General features: G+C 38.5%; 1 protein-coding gene across 5 annotated transcripts in view; it reads right to left on the bottom strand.

Moving 5' to 3' along the window:
* Positions 1-26,027, bottom strand: part of ARMC8 (armadillo repeat containing 8) — a 112,826-nt gene that overhangs the window by 70,884 nt on the left and 15,915 nt on the right. For 3 of the 5 annotated variants that reach the window (XM_063602951.1, XM_034957456.3, XM_014344389.5), the window contains 5 exons: positions 19,381-19,457; positions 7,257-7,328; positions 5,723-5,865; positions 5,522-5,619; positions 238-330 (listed from right to left, as the gene is read on the bottom strand). In XM_063602951.1, coding sequence (XP_063459021.1) covers positions 238-330; positions 5,522-5,619; positions 5,723-5,865; positions 7,257-7,328; positions 19,381-19,457 — 483 coding nt within the window. The remainder of the gene's footprint in view (positions 1-237; positions 331-5,521; positions 5,620-5,722; positions 5,866-7,256; positions 7,329-19,380; positions 19,458-26,027) is intronic. The other 2 variants (XM_034957459.3, XM_034957460.3) reach the window with 1 other exon arrangement.

The following is a 26,027-nucleotide window of genomic DNA, read 5'->3' as shown; positions in this document are numbered from 1 at the left end:
AATAGCCTTAGAGATATGTCAAGTGAAAAATGTTAAGGTGCAGAATAGTATGTATGGTATGCTGTCATTTGTGTTTTAAATATATATATATATTTTATATATACATATATATATATGCACACACACAGATCTACTTATATATGTATGATTACCTCTGGGAGGGTACACAAAGAAGGTACATCTCTTAAAGGCATAATAAGATTTTACATTATAGATAACATTTATTCTGGTTCTTACTTTACAGCAGTGTGAGAAGATCTGACAGATGTACTCCTGGGTATAGCGGGACCTGCTAAGCAGTGCCATGAGGTGTGGTATCACTGTGGCATCCTAGGGAAGGAGAACACAGCAAGAAGAAACTCAGGCACCATGAGTACATTTGATAAAATATAAAATATTTCCACAAGAAGGTAGTCAAATCTCTTATCTTAATGACAGTCAATCAAGTCTCCTTAAGGCACAGTGCAAAACAAAAGCAACGAGGCCATGAAAACTGTCTAGGCCAATGACAAAGAAAGAGGCTTCAATACTCATCCCTGGTAGCAAAATATGAGAACAGGAAATTCTCAATAACTCTCTCAAAAATTGCCTACATCCTCATGATAAAATCATTTCAATAAGAAGTGACAGAAATCAGTTCTGAAACCAAAATGTGAGGTAACTAGTATGTTATGCACTAGTAAATAGTTTATAAGGAAGAATTATTGTATAAAAATAAAATTTGAAAATTTTGATCTCCGAGATGTTAAGCACCAGTAAATACTAACAATCTCTCATAAAGACTGTAGTTAGCTATTTTCAATCTGTACAAGACGAGACAATTTATATGACTGGCAGCTTCTCAGGTACAGCCCACTCTCTGCCTATTGCTGACACTTAACAACCTATGTAATAGCACAGAAAAAGAGAAAATAATCAACCCACTCTGCTGCAAGTCTCTCCAAGAATTTCCTTTTATTTAGAATGCAGGCCAGGAGCGGTGGCTCATGCCTGTAATCCCAGCACTTTGGGAGGCCAAGGCGGGCAGATCTCCTGAGGTAAGGAGTTTGGGACCAGCCTGGCCAACATGGTGAAACCCCGTCTCTACTAAAAATACAAAAATTAGCCAGCCATCATGGCGCATGCCTGTAATCCCAGCTACTTGGGAGGCTGAGACACAAAAACCACTTGAATCGGAGAGGCGGAGGTTGCAGTGAGATTACGCCACTGCACTCCAGCCTGGATGACAGACAAGAGCAAGACTCTGTCTCAAAAAACAAAAACAAAAACAAACAACAAAAGAAAGCAGAAGGAGTTAAAAGTTGAAAGGTATTTGGCTGGAACCACAGATAAAAAAGGAGACTTAGCTCAAGCTTCCCAGTCAATGACATCACAAAAGCTATGCTTCTCAAGAAGGAATGTGCATGCAAATTCCCAGGAGATGTACTTAATGTACAGACTCTGATACTGTAGGTTTGGGGTAGGATCCTGAGTCAGCTTCCAAATGAGGCTGATGCCACTGGTCCACAGACCATACTTTGAGGATCCTCACCAGAGACAACAGAGGACAAAGAAAAAACTTAAAAGAACACCCTTGTTGGGAGGAATAAGATTTGGGATTTTCCTTGGGAAAAAAAAGAATGCCCAAGATATGTAAAAGCCAAGTAGGAAAACAGAAGGCTGCTGATTCCCTACAAGTAGAATCTCTTCCCCCTGTTTGTTAGGTATAACCCTTTGTGTTTACACAAGTAGTTTAAAAACAAAATGGAAAACTTAGAAAACTTCAAAGAAAGTCAGATACTAAGTGTACAGAAAGAAAAGGAAAATGTCAAGTGGGGGAAGGGGAAATGGGGTTTCACTGGCAAAGGATAGTGAAGCAGGTAGCAGCTAAGATAGAAAAGGCAAATAGGTAGATTAAAAAGCCTCTATTGGGCTCCTAAAGCTATTTCCACCTCCTTCCTTTTCTCTAATGTTCTCACATTCCTCACTTTCCCTCAGTTACAACAGCCCCCATCCCATTTCTTCCCATCTGCACCTTTCTGTCAATTGTGTCTATACATCTGCAGATTACAGATGATTAAGGCAAATTACAATTATTAAATATGAAATTTGCCCAAAATCACCCATCTGATAAACACGATTTCAAACTAGAAATCCTGCTGTCTTTTTACTGGACTACCTACCCCATCTCTATTCTACTGCCTGAGTTGCTCAAACAGCTTTTTAAACAGCTGGCCTCTACACACTCCAACTCATGGAAGTCAGTTAATTACACTGAAACACTGTACTAGTTCTTCCCCAATTCAACTCTTCACAAATTCTCCACTGTCTCTGAGACATAAAATATCGGAGGCATAAAATAGCTGAGGCACAAAATTGAAATCTTTCATAATTTAGATACTCTAAATTTAACCTCCAGGGGTCTCAATTTTCTCATGTAAAAACAGCTGGCATAGATCAGAATTTTCCAAATGGTGCACCAGGATCCATTAGTAGGTCATCAGTCAGTTTAGAGAGTAAGGTGGAAGGAGTTTAAATAGTTGGCCAGGATCAACTTCTCCCCTTATTATGGGATTGAGGGTAGGTGAGAAACTTCCAGGGTAAAAAAGACAGGTGACTGGCTTACTCTCTTTGCAAACATTACAATATGAACTACAGGAAAATAAACTGATATTAACTAAGCCCTCTATGGGATCCTTTGAGCAGGATGTTTATAGTAAACCAGCAGTTCTCAAAGAAAGTACTTTGAGACCAGCAGCATCTGAGTTACTTGCAAATTTGTTAGAAATGCAAAACCCAAGACTCACTGGATCATAAACTGGAGGTGGGGTCTAGCAAACCCTGTTTAACAAGCCCTCCACGTAATTCTAGTGCAACTTCAAGTCTGAGAACGACTACAGTAAACACTCTATAGATTTATGAGGCATGACTCCCTGAAGAATGTCACATAAAACCATGAGGTATAAAATAAAGATGTTAGGCTGGGCGCAGTGGCTCACGCCTGTAATCCCAACACTTTGGGAGGCCGAGGCGGGCGGATCACGAGGTCAGGAGTTCGAGACCAGCCTGGCCAATATGGTGAAACCTCGTCTCTACTAAAAATACAAAAAAAATTAGCCGGTCATGGTGGTGCACACCTGTAATCCCAGCTACTTGGGAGGCTAAGGCAGGAGAATTGCTTAAACCTGGGAGGTGGAGGTTGCAGTGAGTCGAGATCAAGCCACTGCACTCCAGGCTGGGCAACAGAGCAAGACTCCATCTTAAAAATAAATAAAAGAAAATAAAATGTTTCATAATTTAGGTGCTCCCTACTGTGTGAGGTGACCCATACATCTCACCTACTGACCACCTTATGTATCATTAAGTGCCAGAGGAGTATGTGTCTGATGCAGAAAGGACAGACTAGGGAGCCATGTGACATGTCTCCTCTCCATGCTTGCTTTGCCTATTCCTCTTGATTACTTACAGTCTTGAAATATTTATAAAGCCTGATTCTGGATAAGATCTCTGACTCCTGTGTGTACAATTTGACAATATGATTCGTTGTGTTAGCTCAGATAATCACAACCACCATTTTTTTAAAGAATGAAAAATGATAGCATAGAAATCAGAGGGCATTACATCTGTGGAACAATGTCATGAAACTTGTCTCAGGATTCTTTCACATACACATACATACATACACATATATACACACACATACACAAACTGACATGTATAGCGAGGCAATGGAAAATATGCTTCTTGCTGTGAACTGTGAATAAGAGTGTTTAAAAATATTGGCCTAATTGTCAGTAAGAAAGCCCCATGTAAAGTGACTGTAATTTACAATAATCTATCGTATATTGAAAAATAGCTAGAAGAGGCCGGGCGCAGTGGCTCACACGCCTGTAATCCCAGCACTTTGGGAGGCCGAGGCGGGCAGATTATGAGGTCAAGAGATCCAGACCATCCTGGCCAACATGGTGAAACCCCGTCTCTACTAAAACCACAAAAATCAGCTGGGCGTGGTGGCACATGCCTGTAGGCCCAGCTGAGTAGCTCGGGAGGCTGAGGCAGGAGAATTGCTTGAACTCAGGAGGCGGAGGTTGCAGGGCCGAGATTCCTCCACTGCACTCCAGCCTGGGTGAGAGAGACACCGTCTCCAAAAAAAAAAAAAAAAAGCCAGAAGAAATGAATTTGGGCTGAGCACGGTGCCTCATGCCTTCCTCTCCACTTCTCTAAGTCTTATCCATTATTCAAAACCCAGATTAAATTCTAGCTTCTCTGCAAAGCCTACTCTGCTGGATTTCAACCGAAAGTCAGCTGAACTCCCTATCATTCATCTAGCGTAAAATAAACTTAAGTTCTACATATAGAGAGATAAAAATGGGTCTTTTAAAAAATAGATTGTAAATTCCTCAAAGTCTGAGACTATCTTTCACTTTCTTACAAAGCTGAGAGCATCTGATATTTGGAAATAAGCAAGAACTCAAATACTTTTTGAGACTTTATTTATGTACTTATTTAGAGACAGTCTCTAAAAGCAGACAGTCTGCCCTGTCGCGCAGGCTGGAGTAGGGTGGTGTGATCTCAGATCACTGCAACATCTCCTCCTGGGTTCAAGTGATTTTCATGGCTCAGCCTCCCGAGTAGCTGGTGTTGCAGGTATGTGCCACCGTGCCCGGTTAATTTCTGTAGTTTTAATAGAAATGGGAGTTTCACCATGTTGGCCAGGCTGGTCTCGAACTCCTGGCCTCAGGTGATATATCCACCTTGAACTCCCAAACTGCTAGGATTACAGGCGTGAGCCACTGTACCCAGCGGAGACTTTTATCATTTTTTATTTTTAGTGAGAGGATCTCATTCTGTCACCTAGGCTGAGGTGCAGGGGCACCATCATAGCTTACTATAACCTCAAACTCCTCGGCTCAAGCAATCCTTCCACTGCAGTCTCATTAGCTAGGACTACAGGCATGCGCCATTGCACCAGGCTAATTTATTTTTATTTTTTTCTTGTAGAGATGGAGTCTTGTTGTTGGGCGCAGTGGCTCACACCTGTAATCCTAGCACTTTGGGAGGCCAAGGCGGGTGGATCACAAGGTCAGGAGTTCAAGACCAGCCTGGCCAAGATGGTGAAATCCCGTCTCTCCTAAAAATACAAAAAATTAGCCAGGTGTGGTGGCACGTGCCTGTAATCCAAGCTACTCCAGAGGCTGAGGCAGAGAAATGCTTAAACCTGGCGGGGTGAAGGTTGCAGTGAGCCGAGATCGCGCCACTGCACTCTAGCCTGGCTGACAGAGCAAGACTCTAAATCAAAAAAAAAAAAAAAAAAAAAAGAGATGGAGTCTTGTTATGTCACTCTGGTTGATCTTGAACTCCTGGCCTCAAGCAATCCTCCCACCTCAGCCTCCCAAAGCACTGGGATTACTGGTGTGAGCCACCATGACCAACTGAGACTTTTTTACATAACACAGTTATGATGAGTCTGAAGATGCTAAGCAAATTAGGAGTAGGCTGTTAGTGAAATGTAACTAATGTCTCAAATACATCTAAAACTCACTGTATACAGTAGCTCCTCTGGAGTGACAGGACTGGTGAAGATGGTACGCAGGCATCGGAGGCAAGCTTCAATAAACTTCAGGTCTGGGGACAGTAGTCCTATTAACAGAAATGAGATTTAGGACTAATCTTTCAACCAGTATTTAAAGCACTGCAAACTGATTCTTAACCTTACTTGAGCAAAAATGGCTTCCCTACATACCTTGCAATAAGGCAGGGATAATATGGCAGTCCAGTAGAGACTTGACATTGTTTTCAGTACCCATAGCAAGACTTCCCAACACCACTGCACATTCAGTTTTCAGCTCTGTGCTTGAGGTTTCTTGCTGAAGCAAGTACAACAATCTAAAAAGAAGGAACTTAATAAACGAAGAGACTAAAAAATTTAAACAAGACTCAATGTGACCAAAAAAGGCTGTGCAGTCCACATACTAAAAATATGGTTGGTTGAGTTTATATGAATCCAATGGTCATTTGTTTATCTCATCTGCTAATTAAAGAAACATCTGGAAAAAAAATCTAGAAGAGGTTTTGAAAAAAAGAACTATCGTATTCTCAGAGTTTATAAAAAGTGTAAATCTGAAAGTTGTCCACAGATGGTCTCTGTAGAAACAGCATCATCAGAGTCCATGTCATCTACCACTTCCTGCTGGGTCTCCAAAATATGAAGACTCTCAAATGCCATGTGCTGCCAGATCTTAAACTCAAACTAGAAATGCTACTGCTCTGAATCCAGAGCAGTGGTGCAGTTTGTAGATATCGAGCCTATAGGGAATATTCAAAGCCCTTGTGCCGCTCCTCAAGCAAAGGTAGTTTCTTCTTTCTCCAGCTCTCTCATTTGGAAAAGGAAGAGATCCTCTCATTTCCACTCCAGCCCAGCTTGCCAAACAAATACTCCCCAAACCCTAACCTTCCTCCACTTATAACCATCTACCTTATGTTCTAAGACAGGACCCTCATGCTCCATAAAGCACTATTTATATATACCAAACATAAATCCCCTAAGAAAGGCTGCTGACAGCTTTATAGTTACTAAAGTATATGTTTGAGGTTGGTGAGTTAAAACACTTAAACCATTAATTCTGTATCAAAACCAGAAAATAAGGAGAAAAAAAACAAAATAATAAATAATTCTGAATGAAAAGCTAACAGCAATTGCACAGAAAACTTAGCTCTGAGGAGCAAAAGTAAAGAGGAAGTTATATAACTGTCATTGCCTGCCTAAAGGAAGCTTATTAGGTCATCAAAAGAAGAAATTAAACTTCCTAAACTTCTTACGTTAACTTAAAAAACAGCAAATTGTAAAAATCAGAAGTTAAAAAATGACTGGATTAAAAATCAAGCAGGGTTTTTTTCCTTTAAATTCAAAAAGGTCTTAAGGCTCCTAATAAATTACCCACTCACACAAAAAACTGCCAAGGCTCTAAGGAAATGGAGAAGAAAGTATCAGGCTGTTGTACATTGCTTATGTACCTTACGAACCCTTTTGTCATCAGGTCAAAGGTCTTCCTGAATTTCCAAAATGTATTAACACATTCACTTCTTACTACATTCTCTGTTACTTTATAATTTTTTTCCTTAAAGATGGTTTAAATACTTACACTTATTTTTAAAAATAGGATTTATTTTAAGAATTAGATAGACAATACAGGAAAAAATGGGTTCTATAATTGAGAGTAAGAAATACATTAGAAACTAGTATGAATGGCAAGAAAGGGGTGAGACAGCAAACATACCTTGGAACAGCTCCTAAAACAATGAGATTGGCTTTCTGCTTGTTGTTTCCAATTACAGCATTTTTCATGTCTCTGAATTAAGGGGAAGAAAAAATAAAGTATGTTGAGACAGCACTGAAGAAAAATCAAAGATCATTCTACTTCATTATGCAATATCTTAGATTTGACAAAGTAAAAGCACTAACCTTTTTTCACCTAAAGTACTAATGAAGGGATAGAGATAGGTGCAGAGTGAACGTGGGGGCTGTAAAACGGGCAAGTATTGTAGAAAGTGAGAGATATCCTGAGTACTGGCGAAAGACTTCCAGTACAGAATTGAGTTCTTCTAGAAAGGGTACCTACCAATCCTTTGGATACAAAGGAATACAGGCCACCCTCACGCTCAGCTCTAGGAGTAGGGAGTGAGTTAAACAAACAACAACAACAACAAAAAAAACAGCCCACAGAACATTAACTCCTTGTTTCAATGATCACACTTTGTTCACTTTTTTTTTACTTCTTTATATATTATTTCTTATAATTCCATTTTATCTGCTTTACTGTCTTACTAACTGTACTCCTTTGTTATTTTCCAATGCATCTTTTAATTTATCACAGTCAGTCTTCAAGTGATATTAGCCCATTGCACATGTATTTTAGGAGCCTTGCATATGTATTTCCATTTTCCCATTCATTTTTTGGGCTGCTGTTATACAATATTTTTAAATTGCTTAGAAACAACATAATACATTGTTACTATTTTTGTTTAAGCAGCCAGTTATCTCTTAAGGAGATTTAAAAAATAACAAGGAATCTTTTACATTTCTCAGATATTCACAGTATTTTTTATTTTAGCTATACAGAGCTCTATACTTCACCAGGAGCAAAACTCTATTCCACAATAAGAGAACCTCTACCACTGATCACTTGGCTCACAAATTTGTGGTTGGTTGGTTCAAAAGGAAATGTAGAGAAAAAATAAATAGCTCAAAATAAACCCAGTACTACTAATAAAATGTTTAAAAAATACTTCCCCGGCCGGGCGTGGTGACTCACACCTGTAATCCCAGCTCTTTGGGAGGCCTAGGCAGGCAGATTGCTTGAACTCAGGAGTTCAAGATCAGACTGAACAACATGGCGAAACTCCATCTCTACAAATAATACAAAAATTAGCCAGGTGTGGTGGCACACACTTGTGGTCCCAGCTACCTGGGGGGCTAAGGTAGGAGGATCACTTCAGCTGGGGAGGTGAAGGTTGCAGTGAGCAGAGATCGCGCCACTGCACCCCAGTCAGGGCGACAGAACGAGACTCCATCTCAAAAAAAAAGAAAAAAGAAAAAAAAATCAACAAATAAATGTTATAGTCAGCATACATTTCTAATACCAATCATATTTACTGGCATTAAAGAACCTGGTAACGATTAACCCTTGTCTTCAATTGCCTTTTTTGATTATTGCAGAAAAATACTGCAACAACTAGTGATGTGCTAAAAGCAGATTTTCCCTACAAGTTTCTGAATGGCATTTTTACAAGTCAAGCCAAATACTGAGAATGCCTGGTCTTTCTTCCATTAGCTCAGTGCCTGAGGGTAGGGCTTTTTTTCCAGGCCTGACCTATCCCTCTGTAAAGTATCCCTCAGATCTTCTATATGGTTTACAAGAAATAAGTAGCAATTTTTTTGTTGTTGTTTATGGGACTGAACTGAATGAAGTTTACTGAGGTTGTTAGCAAGTTCTGATACATGAATATAAAACTATATGATATCAAAGGATCAATTAGCAAAGTTAAAGTTAGTAAGAGATTTCTAAGCTCCCGCATCCTCATGGATGCCTGTTTTTAGAGGCTTTAGTTCCTAATCATCAGCATATGGACCTTAACCTACCAGCTTGTTGTTCACTTTCATTGTCTTCCTTTCTCTTAATGAGTTCTGCCTATACTAATGTAGTACATTCATTTATCCAGCCCCTACCTACTTAGAGTCTGTGAAGGCTAAATGCCATTCTGAATGCTTTCTATTCCAGAACTCCCAACCCTAATATTTCCCCAGTTTTTCCTCTCCATTCTTCTTAAGCAGAAATGAGTGGTCCCTAACATTACCAAATGAACCCATTCCAAACATCTCAAACCATGCCATGTTTCTACAGACAAGAGCAAACAAAAACCTGTCCAACACCAATTTTCTAATTCTCTTAATAGTTTACAAAAAGGACATGAAGGAGGTAACTGATGGCAACAGAGGAAATACCAACTAAAGAGAACACAATACAATGGAACAATGTCTAAAGAAAAAGATTCTCGCTCTGGCTTTAGTAAGTAAATATACCTGTGCTAGATAAGGAAAAAAAGATGTTAATAAATTCTATTCAATTGTTGCTATAAAGGAATGTTAATAGATCACTTCCATGAAGAATTAAAATCAAAAGGATTAACAGGATTAAGCAATCAATTTCAGATGACAACATTCAGCCATCTAGATGAAGCTTCTTTCAGTTCCCAGAGTGTAGTTATTCTTTCTCCGTCATCTCCTTATCCCCTCCCTCATACTTTCCCCTGACTAGCTTTACTCATCCTTCAGGTCTGAATGTCACTTCCTCCAGGAAGCATGCCCTGAAACCCCCAGGTCATCACTTTGTTACAGTAAAAGTCTATCTCCTCTGGAGAGGCAAGAAAGCCAATCTGACCTGGAAATATCAAAGCAGTTACTGTCAGTAGATCATTATTTATAGTGATTCTAGATATCCATTATATTTGTAAAATGCAAACTCACAGCTATCATCCAAGATGGGAACACAACAACACTATCCAAGATTTCTACATTACTTTCAAATTTACAAAGCATTCCATATCCACTACTTACTTTCATCTTCATCATAATCTAGAGTAATATTAACTCCATTTTACAGAGAGAAAGCTACAACTCAGGATTGGGCTTTTTTCAGAACCCAATATTAAATGACAGAGCCAGTCTCAACCCATGTCTTTTATGCCAACTGTTTTTTCCATTATGGCCAGGACATCAGACATTGACAACGAACCAATGGAAAAGACAAATGAATTCAGTAAATTCATTTTCTTTTTCCTTCTGTGTTTTAATGTTACATTTTTATGCAAAATAAAAGTGTTTCTAACTTTTAGTCAGATACCCTTTTCCCAGTAGACCAAAAGAATGTCATCTCATGCCCACTAACTTTTAAAGTTGGGAAAAATGCTCTACTTACTTTTACTGAAATTCAACAACTAGTTTTTGAGCTCAGCATTGTGCTAGCCTCTATGAAGTATACGAAAGTATCACACAATGGGATGCCTGGTCTGAGGAGTTCACAATATCCGTGGAGTGGCAAAAATAACACTATCAATGTAAGTCAGTACTAAATTAAAAACTGAATGTTTATAAGGTAAAGAAAAGTAGATGCTCAATAAGCTTAAAAGGTTTTGAGGCAATGGTTAAGAACTAAGATAAACCTTAGACAATAGTCAGGACTTGGATAAGCAGATGGGAGGACAAAAGGAGAAATCGTTCATACAAGACCATATTGGAAATGAAAATGGCATGTTTCTGGGGCAATACAAGGAGCCTGAACTGAAAAACAAGTTCGCTTTAGGGTGGCATGGAACATAAAGTTAGAAAAGTGATAGGGAGATGAGACAAACTAAAGGGAGATGGATTAAGGAGCAATCATATTTTTGATCACAGAAGGGGCATGAAGGAAGCAGTGACTAAGTAAAATAAGCTGAATGTGAAATGGAATGCTTATAATATTAGTTAAGAGGGACAACTAAGTGGCTGATGCCCCCCTTGTAATCTCCAGACCCCTATGCTTATCTTTAACATAGCATTCATTAGGTAAACTATCATGGATGGTCTCTTTAGTTATTTGACTATTTCATTAGACTTTTGGACCCTCCAGAGCACTGACTACATTATTCACCCTTATATACCCCCATACTAGCACAATGCTTGGTACTAGGCAGGCACTCAATAAATATTTGTTGAAGGAATTAATCAATCCATCTAGGTATCTGGTTATACAAAACTGATTAGTGGAGCAGCCAAAGGAATCATTAATACAAAGGTCATTTTGAGGAAGCAGTTAACAAGATGATTTAATAGGTACAAAAATGTGATATGTGACATGTCGAGTGACTACTTCATGTCTGGGCACATGGGTGCAGGAAACAACAGAAAGCTTAGAGAGAAGACAAGGATTGATTTTTGACTTTGTACACACTGAATTATCTTTGAGGTGAGATAAGAATAAGTAAGCCTTGGGGATATCCCACTTTTGGGGAGTGGGAGAAAAGAAGTCAATATTAAGATGTTACAAACATGCATTTGTTGAGAAAGATTTTCAGCCAAAATCTGGCTAGAATCTTAAATTTGCATGCTAATAAATGGACTTGATAAGCTCCCACATTTACACGGAGGTTAAACTTTCTACTTTACTTTCTTTGCTCTGAAAGAGATTTTTAGTGTGGCAGAGAAAAAGGGCTTGAATATTAAAATGTACAGTGCCTACCACAGCATATGTCTAAATTAGAGCATTATAAGCGTGATGAAAACCAAGAGAAAAAGCACTATATGTTGCTATTAAAATAACAGAAAAAGAAAAATAAAAAGGATCTAGACCTGCTGGAGAAACCATTTCAGTCAATCAAGTATGAATATATTTATTTCTAAACGGTCAAAAATAGCATACATTTTAACTGAAAGCCTAATATCACCTAAAAACAAAATTATCTTTAGAAGTATTGAAGACTGGAGACCCAAGCTAAAAAATTAATTACAGTCATGCTTCGCTTAACGACGAGGACACATTATTTGACGACGGGGATATGTTCTGAGAAATGCATCATTAGGCAACTTTGTCCTTGTGTGAACATCATAGAGTGTACTTACACCAACTAGATGGTATAGCCTACTACACACTTAGACTATATGGTATAGTTTATTGCTTGTAGGCTGCAAACATGTACAGCATGTTACTGTACTGAATAATGTAGGCAACTGTAACACAATGGTAGGTAATGTGTAGCTAAACATATTTAAATACAAATATACAGTATTATATTCTTACAGGGTCACTGACTTTAACTGTCTTTAACTGAAACATCATTGCGTAGAGCATGACTATATATCTATTTATTTTGAACCAGTATTTCACGTACCTGAAGCAGCTCTTTTCTGCTTCATATTTGGAATACTCTATATGTATTTCTGGTCTAATTAGTATGAAGTAGCCAAAAACTACATTGGATACTGAAAACTACAATCTGAGTATAAAGTTTGATCTACTTATGAAAACTCACTGTTTATAAAACATTCATTTGTAAAATAAGAAAAAAACACATATCTGTGGGTAACTAGAATAAGGGCAACATGGTAAACAACTTACATTATTTGGACTGTGAGAATCACAAACATACACAATGCTCTGTCCCTGTAATTGTAATTATCATTTTTTGGAGAATGTAATATCCAGACATCCAAGTATGATAACCTTTCTGTTATCATGCATGGTTAAGGAATGAGGTATATTCATATTCCAACTAAAGTTATATGACAATGAATTCCATTGTCATTATTGAATTGCCAATTTTAAGAATTAGCTAATGATGATCTATTATTCAAACTAAAGTTATTTTTAACATAAGGCTTTGATTCAAGAGGCAGTTGGAAAACTTACAGCAAAATTCAGCTCAAATCAACTTGGGCATTTACTGAAATATCAACTACATGTATAAACTGAAAAAACAGAATTGACTTTAATTTAGTTCATTCTTATAAACAAATTACTCTGTGATGTAGATTTTTGGAATATATGTAGTTTCAGATACAGTTCTGATTTGTATAAAACCATGAAAAGCAGCACTTTGGAAGTCCGAGGCGGGCGGATCACAAGGTCAGGAGTTCAAGACCAGCCTGGCCAACATAATGAAACCCCATCTCTACTTAAAAAAAAAAAAAAAAAAAAAATTAGCTGGGCATGGTGGCATGCAGTAGCTGTAATTACAGTAGCTGTAATCCCAGCTACTCGGGAGGCTGAGGCAGGAGAATTGCTTGAACCTGGGAGGCGGAGGTTGCAGTGAGCCGAGATTGCATCACTGCACTCCAGCCTGGATGACAGAGCAAGACTCTGTCTCAAAAAAAACAATAAATAAATTAAATAAATAAATAAATAAATAAACAAACCATGAAAAGTTTACTGTAAATATTTAATTTTCTTTCCATAGCATTTTATGGTTCCTTAATGACAAGTGAATACATAATTTTGAAAATTAAATACTGGCTCCGAAATTAGGATATTTAATGTATTTAACTCTGTTTTATCAATGTATGATTACAAATCACCTTACATTCTCTAAAAATGAAGAGTAAAATCTACCAAAATATTTTGGTAGATATTAACACTTTAAATATATTTAATCATTCCAAGGAACATAAAAAATGTGTTAGAACAGTATGGAACAATATGGCAGCATGCAGTTAAGCGCTTTATACATTTGAAAAGATAATTATGCCGGACACGGTGGCTCATGCTTGTAATCCCAGCACTTTGGGAGGCCGAGGCAGGTGGATCACGAGATCAGGAGATCGAGACCATCCTGGTTAACACGGTGAAACCCCATCTCTACTAAAAACACAAAAAATTAGCCGGGCATGGTGGCTTGTGCCTGTAGTCCCAGCTACTTGGGAGGCTGAGGCAGGAGAATCACTTGAACCCGGGAGGCAGAGGTTGCAGTGAGCCCAGACCACGCCATTGCACTCCAGCCTGGGCAACAGAGTGAGACTCCACCTCAAAAAAAAAGAAAAAAAGAAAAAAAGAAAAGATATATACACATATGCACGCAAATATATAGTCTTGATGTTCAAAGTTAGTATCACATAGACATATGTATACAAACAGCTTATCTGTCTGCAAGTAAAGACCATGTCAATTTGATTTAATCATTCCTGGATAATCCTGCCTATTGAATTCTCTGACCAAATTCTCTCAGAATATATAGTTTTAAATAAGTAAGATGCAGATCACTCTATCACATTTGGTATTAAGGTCACCTTTGTGTATGTTTACCCATAACCCTCAAAAATAACCGATTAAGACGGGGCACAGTAATCCCAACACTTTGACAGGCCAAGGTGGGAGGATCACTTGAGGTCAGGAGTTCGAGAACAGCCCAGCCTGGCTAACAGGGCAAAACCCTGTCTCTACTAAAAATACAAAAATTAGCTGTGCATGGTGGCAGGCGCCTATAATTCCAGCTACTCAGGAAGCTGAGGCAGAATTGCTTGAACCCAGGAAGCAGAGGTTGCAGTGAGTTGAGATCACGCTGCTGCACTCCAGCCTGGGTGACAGAGCGAGACTCCATCTCGAAACAAAACAAAAAAACTGATTAAATGTATTAGGAGAAGAAATTTTTTAAATGATTTTTTTGGAATACTTATTTTCAATTATTCTAAAACTTAACCCTTTAACTTAAAAGTTCTCAAAACCCAAAGGCTTCATTTTATGGGAACTCTTTATCTTTAGCTCATGCAAGAAAATGGAACCTGTCTACATTCTACTGAAACCAGAGATACAAAATTTCCTGGAGCTAAGAGAATTAATCATTACCAAAATAAACTCATATCATCAGTACATTAAAATGCTTCAGAAGACACTTTAGAAGTGGATTCTTGGTGGGGGAAAAAAAAAATCACATGATTCTGCAGCATCCACAAGTGTCTGACTGAATTCACCAGAGGTCTAGTCAAGCTATCTAATTCTATTAAACTCTGAAACTACAAAGCTAGCTACGTTGACTTATATCATCTTTTGCTTTTCAACATAGCAATATCAACAAAGGGCCATGTAGGGATATCTGCTAACCTTTTTTTTTTTAAACAAAACAAAACAAAAACAACTCTGTGACGCAGGCTGGAGTGCAGTGGCATAATCTCGGCTCACTGCAACCTCCACCTCCTGGGCTCAAGGGATCCTTCTACCTCAGCCTCCCAAGTAGTGGGGACTACAGGCACGTACCACCATGCCTGGCTAATTTTTATTTTTGTAGAGATGGGTTTCACCATGTTGTCCAAGCTGGAACTCCTGGGTTCAAGGGATCCGCCCACCTTGGTCTCTCCACAGTACTGGGATTACAGGCATGAGTCACCATGCCTGGCCTCTGTTAATCTTTTCATTGAAATTCACTAACATGAAAACCAGATCAAGTGCTCTAATTTTGTTATGTTAAGAAAACAAAACAAAACAGTGTTTAAGTAGCTTTCACTCATGATTTACAAAATCATATGAAGAGTTCTTCTTCTTCTTCAAGTATGAGATTTAACTTGGTTGAACCAATACTAAAATAACTTCACCAAAAAAGGTCCTGCAATGTTTTAAGTCACATGCAGATCTCCATATTACAGGAAGCTCAGAACTTGCAATGCAGGGTAGTTTAACTGACATACCTACTTCTGTTGTAGTTGCGAAGGCTACGCTTTATGACCTACACAGTGACTTCCCTCTTCTTTCGGCTCGTATCTTACTCCCTACTTAATGATCATCTATTCAGTTATGCACATGAAATTTTGCTCTTTTAGAGAAAACGACCTAATTTTGTATTCAAACCTTTTACACAACAGGACCATTCAAGTTTATGCTAACTATTGTGCTACTAACAAATTTAGCTCTAGATAACTCTGCATTCTTCAACAATTGAAAATTAAGCAGTTCTGATGCTTAATGTTATCTTTCAACAAGGCATACTCACTGACTAGGTAAAATGGTTCACTGTGATGTAAGCTATCTACAAAGTTCCCCATATTTATGGGTAGATCTATAGCTCTAACTCAGCTAGTAGATTAGTTGTAGACTATGATGAAGAATCATTATTCATCTTTAATTTGATTTTGCTTTTCCTGCTAGTATGTTACACATGTTCACCATCTTATTTGTCTTCAAGATAGAGTCTCACTGTGTTGCCCAGGCAGGATTTGAACTCCTAGGCTCCAGCAATCTTCCTGCCTCAGCCTCCCAAGCAACTGTTAACTACACGTGCCTTCCACCATGCTTCGTATATGTTCACAACATTTATTGAGAAAAATCAAACTTGAAAGAGCCAGAAAAATGATAAAACTCTGGTTGGCTTGTAGTCAAAGCTACAATTTTTGTCAATTATTTTATGTCCTTTCAATTAAATATTTTGGATTTAATGCTATTTCGGCCTCTACCTTTTCCTTCCCTAAAATTAATAGGCTACCTTTGGTTGTTTATACTCTGTGGCCATCTTTCTACCTACCTATTTTGGTCTAGTAATGGTCTCTTAATGATGACTTAATGGTGACTTAATGATGACTGTGAGGTGTATAAAAATCAAAAAACTGGTCAACTCTCTTTTCCTAAATACCATTTTCATTCCCTTTTTCTATACATATTGTATTAAACAAGATTACTTAGGCCAGGCGCGGTGGCTCATGCCTGTAATCCCAGCACTTTGGGAGGCCGAGAGGTGGATCACCTGAGGTCGGGAGTTCAAGACCAGCCTGACCAACATGGAGAAACCTCGTCTCTACTAAAAATACAAAATTAGCCGAGCATGGTGGTGGGTGCCTGTAATCCCTGCTACTCAGGAGGCTGAGGCAGGAGAATTACTTGAATCCGGGAGGTGGAGGTTGCGGTGAGCCGAGATCGCGCCATTGCACTGCAGCCTGGGCAAAAAGAGTGAAACTCCGTCTCAAAAAAAAAAAAAAAAAAAGATTACTTAAAGACAGATAATGTTGAAAGTAATCCACTTTTCATTCTCTTGACCATGTACAATTAATTTTCAGACAGTAACAAAGTTTAAGAAAGAAGTCAGAAAGAATAAATATTTCTATCTGGAGAAAAGGAAGCTTTATCAAATCACACTACACTATCTCCATAAGATCAGTACTACTCTGAGATAAAGAAAAAAAAATGTTGGGTGATCTGTCCCCTTTAAACTATAAACAGATTTTAGTGTTTTAACAATCACGTTTACTAGAATGTTATCACTCACATTCTCTTGTCTGAGTTAGGAATTTTAGTCCCTCTCTCTCTTCTACTTTAGTTTGAACTGTCTCCTCTGTTTTTTTCCCCCTTTCTCTTCTTTGAGGAGAATTATCTTTTTTTTTAAGTTGTTTTAAATTGGGGCTAATAACAACTAACCACTTAAGTGCCAATTGATCCACAACGTATCAGACATTGAATTTTATAATTCTGATTTAATTCTCACATCAACCTGGCAATATGGGCAGTGTTATCTTTACAGATGATGAAATTGAGGCTCAATGAAATTACAAAACTTGTCCAAGCACACCACTAGAAAGGGACCATAACAGAAAATGTCAGAATTAGGAATTCAACCCACTATGGTCCAACTCCAAAGCCCATGCTCTTTCTACTCTACCATTCCTTCACACAAACATTTCTTTATGTCTAGCTGACAGCTAATTAGGTCTCAAACTGGTAGTTTTTCAAAAGACACTAAGGCTATCAAACTACATTTTAGCTGCTTTGTCATAATTCTATCTTTCCCACTTTTATCATTTGGTATTTTATCAATTTTTGAGAAACTAGTGTTCTTTGGTAAGTAAAAAATTTCTCAAAGTGACAACATTTGAATCAGCTACTCATATCAGATAGAACTCTGCAAGTCTATCACACAGAATTCTTGATTACTAAACAGCTTTCTCCCAAACATAGTAGCAGTGATATCATCTTTTAATACCATTTATTGAACACTTAATAAGTCTAACATTCTCAACCATTTATTAAGTAATTTTAAGTAATATTTAGAATTATCTATATACGGAGCTATCTGGTTATATGTGGAGAGTATCTGTCTAAGGAAGAGTGTTAAGTAAAACCTGCCCCCTTGACGAACTTGTGTGTGTAGGTACAACCCAAACTGATTTATTTAATAGATGGATTTAATAAACCATTTTTCCTGGTAATAATTCAACTAGTCTAAAAAGGAGTGATTAAATAATTATAAAGTCTCCTACTTAAGGTAACAAAGGCAAAGTTAACATAATGAGAACACCAGAAATACCACCGTTTTTTGTAAACTGAGAAGCCGTGAAAGTAAGCGTCAAGTATCTCGGTGGATCCTAACCAGCTTCCCACCTTCCCTTCCAGCTCAATTTGAATAGCCAAGCAGTTTTACAGCACTTTTATTTTACCTCCCTTTATAAATTCACAACTCCAAAGCCTACAATGCCTTTGGGGAGAGAGGCTTTAAGAACTGCAGTCTGAAGAAACTTGTATAAACAAAGCATCCCAGCCTTGCCATGGCTAAGCACAAGTTAAAGTACTATTTGGCTGACAATGCTTATGGGATTAGAGAAAAAGAAAGAGGCCTCCCTCATGGGCACCCTCATCATTACCCAAATGTATCTTGACCCTTTTTTGTGTCTTTCTTCCCATAGACACAGTTCAGGCCTGTGGATCCTTCACATTTCCCAACCCCATGATGAGCCTTAGTCTAGACCTTCCTCCTCAGAACTAATGCGCTGAGTATGATAATCTGAAACTCAAAGGAAAGGGAATAAATCTGAAATCTTATCCTACTTGCTTCTCTTAATTTTTTAAGAGCATAATTACCTCTGGTATGTTGCTTAAAAATGTTTCCTCTCATTAAACATGAAATTTTGGAGAAAAAAAGGCATTATGGTTATTAAGAGTTTAAATTTTCTGACAGCTTTCTAAATTCGAAATTTAAAACATCAACAGGAGACTCAATCTTGGTGACAGTTAATGAGTTAACCAAAAACAAAACAAAGCAAAACAAAAAACCCTACTGGTCTATTCTTTCACTGCGTTCCAATTATGAAAGACCATCAATCTTATTCTCCTGCTTTTGTGGATATTAAAGAAGCAAAAGCATTCTCCAAAGAAAACATTTTTTTAATGTGAAACAAGTATTCTACAAAAAATGAAGCTAACCATGTCAGTTAACAACTATTCAAAAGACAATTCTTTATGGTAAAATATTAAACATCATGAATGTCAAGCAGTCTTTCTAGAAAGAAGCCAAATGAAAGGAAAAAGGTATAACCCTGTATTTTCAAAATTAAAATATGTGGCAGATTAAAACATGAAAACAAACAACTTTTTGATAGACTCTTAAATACATACTACTTACATGACACCTTGTAGAACTTTCTGGGGATCAGGGTCAAATAGCCTGTCAACATAGTGGCGACTGCTAGCTGTTACTTCCTAGAAAGTGGGGGGAAAAATTATGACATCTGAAGCCATGCAAATCACAAATTCACAGCATCACCCACAATATCAAGTGACTAGATAATTTAACTTAAGGTAGATGCATTAAAATTTATATGAAATACTTAGTTTTGCCTCCTCATGATATGGGATACTTAAGCAGGTGACTTTTCTCTCTCAGGTATCAAAATAATGGGAAACTGTAGTGTTCAGTTCAAGATGTCAAAGATCAATATTTTTCTTCTAAGAATGCCCAATTTCAAAAGTAAGAATGTCCATGGTATACATTTTACTATGTCTTAAAACTAGCAGGAGAGTTTGGAAAATCAACGTAATTACAAAGCACATAACTTTGTTCATTCAGAAGAATCATCAGGAAGATATTAAGTATATTTTTGTAAATACTTTATTACATTAGTCTGAAAAAAAGCTCATGACAAAGATAAACAGTAAGACAGAAAAGAAAGAAGACTCCTAGTTCTCACTAAACACATAGCTAGACAGTGGGACCTTTGTGGCGAGCCCTAGAAGTTTTGCCAACAGAAGACCTAGGCAAATATGTTAGCATATACACTTAGCAGCAAGCTAAGTTTCTTCACTAACTGCTGGGTGTCATGTACGTATAATTAATAGATAGGAATATTACTTCTGTAAATTAGTATACACGAAAGGACAAAATCTGGCTCTCAGCCAAGGAAGAGTGAGGACTCCATGAAATAGTCTGTAAGGGGTAGTCTAGGTACAAGAGGAAATCCTTAGACTAATGTAGAGAAGCTTCACTGCTGGAGGCAGAAGTAAAAATAAATAAAGGAGTTGTCACACTTTCTGTGAAGGAAAACAATTAAGAATTAGAGTGATCTGTAGGCCACCCAAGCTGTCTCAACTGAACTGGATACGGGTGGGTAGAATTAGAAAGAGTACAAAGGGAAGACACTTACCTCCTTTTCATTTGTATTGTGAAGTTTTTCTATTGTGTTATTTCTTGTAATACTTATTTTGGAGGGTAACTCTTTTTTAATATTTAATTTTCGATGCTTCATATTATTTAAAACAAAGAATCCATATTTAAGAACCAGAGAAAAAGTTTTGTCCCCTGCTTGTTTTTTCTGATGCCTGCTGAAATATCTTTATATACTCCCCCGCCGTTAGCAATAAGTTCTTATAGGGAGGAAGAAATAACTTTTCCAATTTACTCAGAACTCCAAATCAGTAAAAGTTAATTACCAAGACACGGTGCCAGCTTAAAACTTTTGAGCCACCAAAAATAACTCTGGAGAACTACACAAACTCTAGTTTTCTGATAATATAGTTAACTAAGTCAACATATATTTTCTTCCCCCTCTCCCCTGAGACGAAGTCTCGCTCTGTTGCCCAGGCTAGAGTTCAGCAGCATGATCTTGGCTCACTTGCAACCTCCGCCTCTCGGGTTCAAGCAATTCTTCTGCCTCAGCCTCCTGAGTAGCTGGGATTACAGGCGCGCACCACCACACCTGGCGAATTTTTGTATTTTTAGTAGAGATGGGGTTTCACCATGTTGGCCAGGCTGGTCTCGAACCCCTGACCTCGTGATCTGCCCGCCTTGGCCTCCCAAAGTGCTGGGATTACAGGCATGAGCCACTGTGCCCAGTCAACACATATTTTCATATTCTGAATTTGCTACCAAAATATCCTCAAAGGCAACTCAAATACCTGCTTTAAAAAAACAAAAAAACCAAAAAAAAAACCAGAGATGCCGTCTTGCCCAGGCCGATCTCAAACTCCTGGGCTCAAGGAATACTCTCATCTCAGCCTCCCAAGTAACTTGACTACAGGTATGTGCCACTACATCCAGCTCAAATGCTTGCTTTTAGCATGTACTTCATTTTTAAAGAACAAACAGTGGAAACAAAGAGGCAAAAGTGGTGAAAATTCTTGTGCCCACCAGGGTACCATTAAAGCACCTGCTAACAGATGTTTTCCTCAAAATAACAGAATCACAGAGTTAGAAGGACTCTCAACAATAATCTGCTCAATCCCTCGGTTTACAAATGGGGCTTCTCATGATCTTTACCCATTTGTCGTATCTTCAAATGTACAGTTAGGACACAAATAACTGTACGAACATATCAAGAAACAATATATGACAACCAAAAGCTACAGAAGAACTGAAAGAAAGCACTACTATAATACAAACAGGTAAGTTTTGCCACTCCATTTGAGTACATGTTTTCCTGGTTTTCTGACATAGTAAGTTCTAAGTACCTCAGACCCTCCTATCCAGAGATTGATTTTGATGTTACTGTTCTACCTTTACTGTCTATAGCTCCACATCTCTTACCTCTCAATGATGTGTATCTTAACATAAGTTTCCCCCATTAATAGCAATTCTTTTGCTGCTCTGTGCCTGGTTCATTCAATATAACATGCACTGAGGAAAGCATTAAAAATAAATTTATCTTTAATAAAGAAGATAAGCAAGGCACAGTCCCTGTTCTCAAGAATTCATATTCTCTTGTTACTATGTTTACATGATTATTTCCCTATTAGAATATAAGAATTATAGTATACACAACATAAAGGCGGCACTGAGGAGGACATTTGTAAACCAGGGGAATCAGGGAAGGCTTCTTTCAGGAATTGGCTTTGGAAAATGAGTAAGAGTGTACCAGGATGGACAAGGAAAGAAAGAATCAATGTCACAATCACTGCCACAGGGCATGCAAAGCCAATACAAGTAAACAATCAGCAAGTATACTAGTTGCTGGCACTGAAAAGAACAGAAGATAGAGAGGCACCGCAGGATGTAAAACACAAAAGGCTAACCAATAGGTGGCCCACAATTGGAGATTTCACACTGCCTTTTGGTCAAAGTTACATGCTAGATGCCAAAGAAGGTATAAGAGGACATTAAGGCAGAGCCTTGCATTTAAGAAGCTTAGTATCTGAAATTGTTATGTATACGCAAAAATAATCATATAAGTTGCTCAGACAGCAAGCAAGCTGAAGGGGTATGATCACTTATTCAACCTTATCTTACTCTACGCTTTTGTCTAATGTATTCGTTTATCTGTATAGGACAATTCTGGTATTTCACTGCTCCTTGTAGATCAGGTCACCTCTCCCCTCCCAGTCCTCTTCTCTCTTCTTTCAGAAGGCAGCCTAGAAATATAAGAGGTAGGGAGAGAAGGCAATTTGTACAGATATTAAATGGGTTGATAAGAGAAAGAACGTCTAAAAAGGTGACATTTGAGCGAAGTCCTGAAGAAGGTGAAGGAGCAGATTGTGCACCTATCTAGGGGTAGAGCTTTTTTTAGGCAAAAAGAACAGCAAATTCAAACGCCCTAAAATGAGAAGTATCTGCCATAATCAAAGAATAGGAGGCCATTATAGCTGGAGCAGAATGAGCAAAGGAGAAAGCAGCAGGAGATGAGGCAGAGAACAGGCGCCAGATGGTAAAGAGCTGCACTGTCCAGTAAGCCAGCCTCTAGCCTCATATGGCAATTGAAATTTGAAATGTGGCTAGGAAGTGAATTTTGTTTATATTTTAAACTTTAATTAAAATTAAAAAACCAATACTGGATTCAGTTATTTTAAAACTTTTAAGAATGATTTGGAACTACTTGGGTATATGAGTTTACATTTTCAACTATAAACTTTATGACACCTAAATATGAATCAAGTATTTCCAATAAAAATTTAGCATCCAAATTGTATAAACTATACATCAGATACTGAAGACTTGCTATTTTTGCAACAAATTTCAGTAATAACTTATTACACAGATATATTGAAATAATATTTTGCTTTGTTTAAATAACATTAAAATCAACTTCACTTGTTTCCTTTTTACTTTAGACAGCATGGCTGCTAGAAAATTTTAAATCACGTATGTGGCTTGCCTTTTTCCATTGGATAGCACTGGTATAGAACTTTGTTGGTCATTGTTAGGATTTTTATTTTTATGGTCCAAGTTGGGAAGCCATTAGAGGGTTTAGGGAAATAGACACATGATCTGACTTATGTGTGTACTTATCTTATGTTTTGTTTATTTTTAGTAGAGACAAGGTCTCAACCTCGTTGCCCAGGCTGATATCAAATTCCTGACCTCAAGCGATCCTCCCACCTCAGCCTCCCAGAGTGCTGGGATTACAGGCGTGAGCCACAATGCCTGGCCCTGACTTATGTTTTTAAAGCATCACTCTGGTTGCAATTTAGGAACAGACACGTGTGGAGAAAGGGAAGGGATACAAGACAAAAGTAGGGAGACTAGGAAGGAGGTTATTTCCATCACCAGAAATGCTATTATTTCATAGATGATGGTAGCATGGACTAGACCAAACACTGTGGAAGATGTATTCAGATTCCAGGTAAGTGCTGAAGTTATAAAATGGATAAGCCATTAGACTCGATGTAGGGTGTGAGAGAAGAAAGGAGGCAAGGGTAACACTTACTTCCCTGAGCACATTAAAAGACTGAATTGCCGCCAGGCGTGGTGGCTCACGCCTGTAATCCCAGCACTTTAGGAGGCTGAGGCGGGCAGATCACGAGGTCAGGAGATCGAGACCAGCCTGGCCAAGATGGTGAAACCCTGTCTCTAGCTGGGCATGGTGGCGCGCGCCTTTAGTCCTGGCTACTCGGAAGGCTGAGGCAGGAGAATCACTTGAACCAGGGAGGTGGAGGTTGCAGTGGGCTAAGATCACATCACTGCACTCCAGCCTGGGTGACAGAGTGAGACTTCACCACAAAAAAAAAAAAAAAAAAGAAAAGAAAAGAGACTGAGTTGCTAGTTAATGAGATGAGGAAGACTGTAGGAGGTCTGAATTTGACTGGGAAGATCAAAAGTTCAGTTGTGGACATGTTAGGATTGAGAATCATATTAGACATCCAAGTGAGGATGTCAAGTTGGCAGTGGATATGTAAGCCTAGAGTTTAGGAAAAAGTTGTGGGCTAGACGTGTAAATCAGATGTTGTCGGCATATAATGAAATTAATTAACTAAGGGAGTGATCCTGGATACCGCAAGACCGGAAGACTCTGCTCTGGAGTAGTCAAACAAGCAGCCAGTGTAGAGTGAAGAAATCCAGGATGTCAAATCAAGGGGCTATTTCAAAAGGGGACTAATCGACTATGTCAAATCCTAGTGATGTGTAGCTAAGATGATAATTAAGATCTAACCTTTGGATTTAGGAACATGGAGGTGTTCACTGATCTTGACAACAGCAGTACAGTGGGGCCAAAGCCTGCTTGGAGACAGTTTAAGAGAGAATGGGAAAAGAAGAACCAGAAGAAGAAGAACCTTGAAAGAAGGCTTTTCACTGTAAAGGGGAGTAAAGAAATATAGTAGCTAGAGGGAGAAGCAGACTCAGGAGAGAGTCTATTTTTTAAGACAGAATAAATTGGAGCATGCTTATTCATTGATGGAAATGTTTTAATAGAGAAGACAATTTGATGCTGCATGAGAAGGGGGAGAACTGTAACAATGTTCATGAATAACTGAGGGAGAATGGGATTTACTAGTCAAGTAGAGCACGTGTAAGTACAATAACAAGAGAGAATTATAGCCAGGTGTAGTGGCGGGTGACTGTAATCCCAGCTATTCAGGAGGCTGAGGCACAAGAATCGCTTGATCCACAGAGGCGGAGGTTGCAATGAGCCAAGATCACTCCACAAGATCCAAGCCACTGCACTCCAGCCTGGGTGGATATGGTGGTGAGAGCTTGTGAAAGTTCTCTTCAGATTACTTCTATTTTTGGAAAGTAAAAATAGAGGAAGAAATGTGAGTGGTTTGAAGAAAGAGGAGAAGGAATAAGACACTGAATGGGCCAGGAAAATGTACCAGGACTGCCAGAGAGCAATAAGGGGCTTACTGAGGCTTGTGATTATAAATTTGACAGGAAACCCATCAGCATGGCTGTTTTTCTCCAGCTACAATTAAATGCACAGAAGCAGCCATGAATAAGAGAGCTGGGGAGAAGTTTGAAGTAAATTTATTCAGGAAAACAAAAACAGCAACAGGTAATGAGTTGTATTCCATTGTGGAAAAGTATTATGTGGAAGCAGTTTTCCTTTTATTAAGGTGACTATCTGTGATAGGCCCCAATGATCCCCACCTCCTGATATTCACGCCCTCGTGCAATCCCTCGCCTTGAGTGAGGACTGGATCAAGTAAGTAGGTTCTAGCAAATGGAACGCAGCAGAGGTAATAAGATGCCATTTCAGAAACTTCCAAGTTCTCCCGGCCCCCTCCCTTTTTCTCTAACAGAAACTAGTTGTCAGGCTGTGGAGCTGCCCCGTGGAGAGGCCCACATGGCATGGAACTAAAACCGGCCAACAACCACATGAGTGAGTTTAGAACTGAATTCTCCCTGAACTGAGCCTTCAGATGACACTGTGACTCCTGCTGACACCCTGACTGCAACCACATAAGAGATCTTGGGCCAGAGGCACCAACTAGGCCACATTTGTATTACTAACCTACAGAAACTGAGATAATAAATGATTTAAGCAGCTAAGTTTTGGGGCAATTTGTTACACAGCAATAGGTAACTTATAGGCCTTTGAATTTATCATCCAAATCAGGATAATTTTA

The sequence above is a fragment of the Pan paniscus genome, chromosome 2, assembly GCF_029289425.2.
Source record: "Pan paniscus chromosome 2, NHGRI_mPanPan1-v2.0_pri, whole genome shotgun sequence".
NCBI lineage: Eukaryota > Metazoa > Chordata > Mammalia > Primates > Hominidae > Pan > Pan paniscus.
The sequence above is the reverse complement of the archived record's forward strand: the minus strand, read 5'-3'. Positions and strand labels throughout refer to the sequence as shown.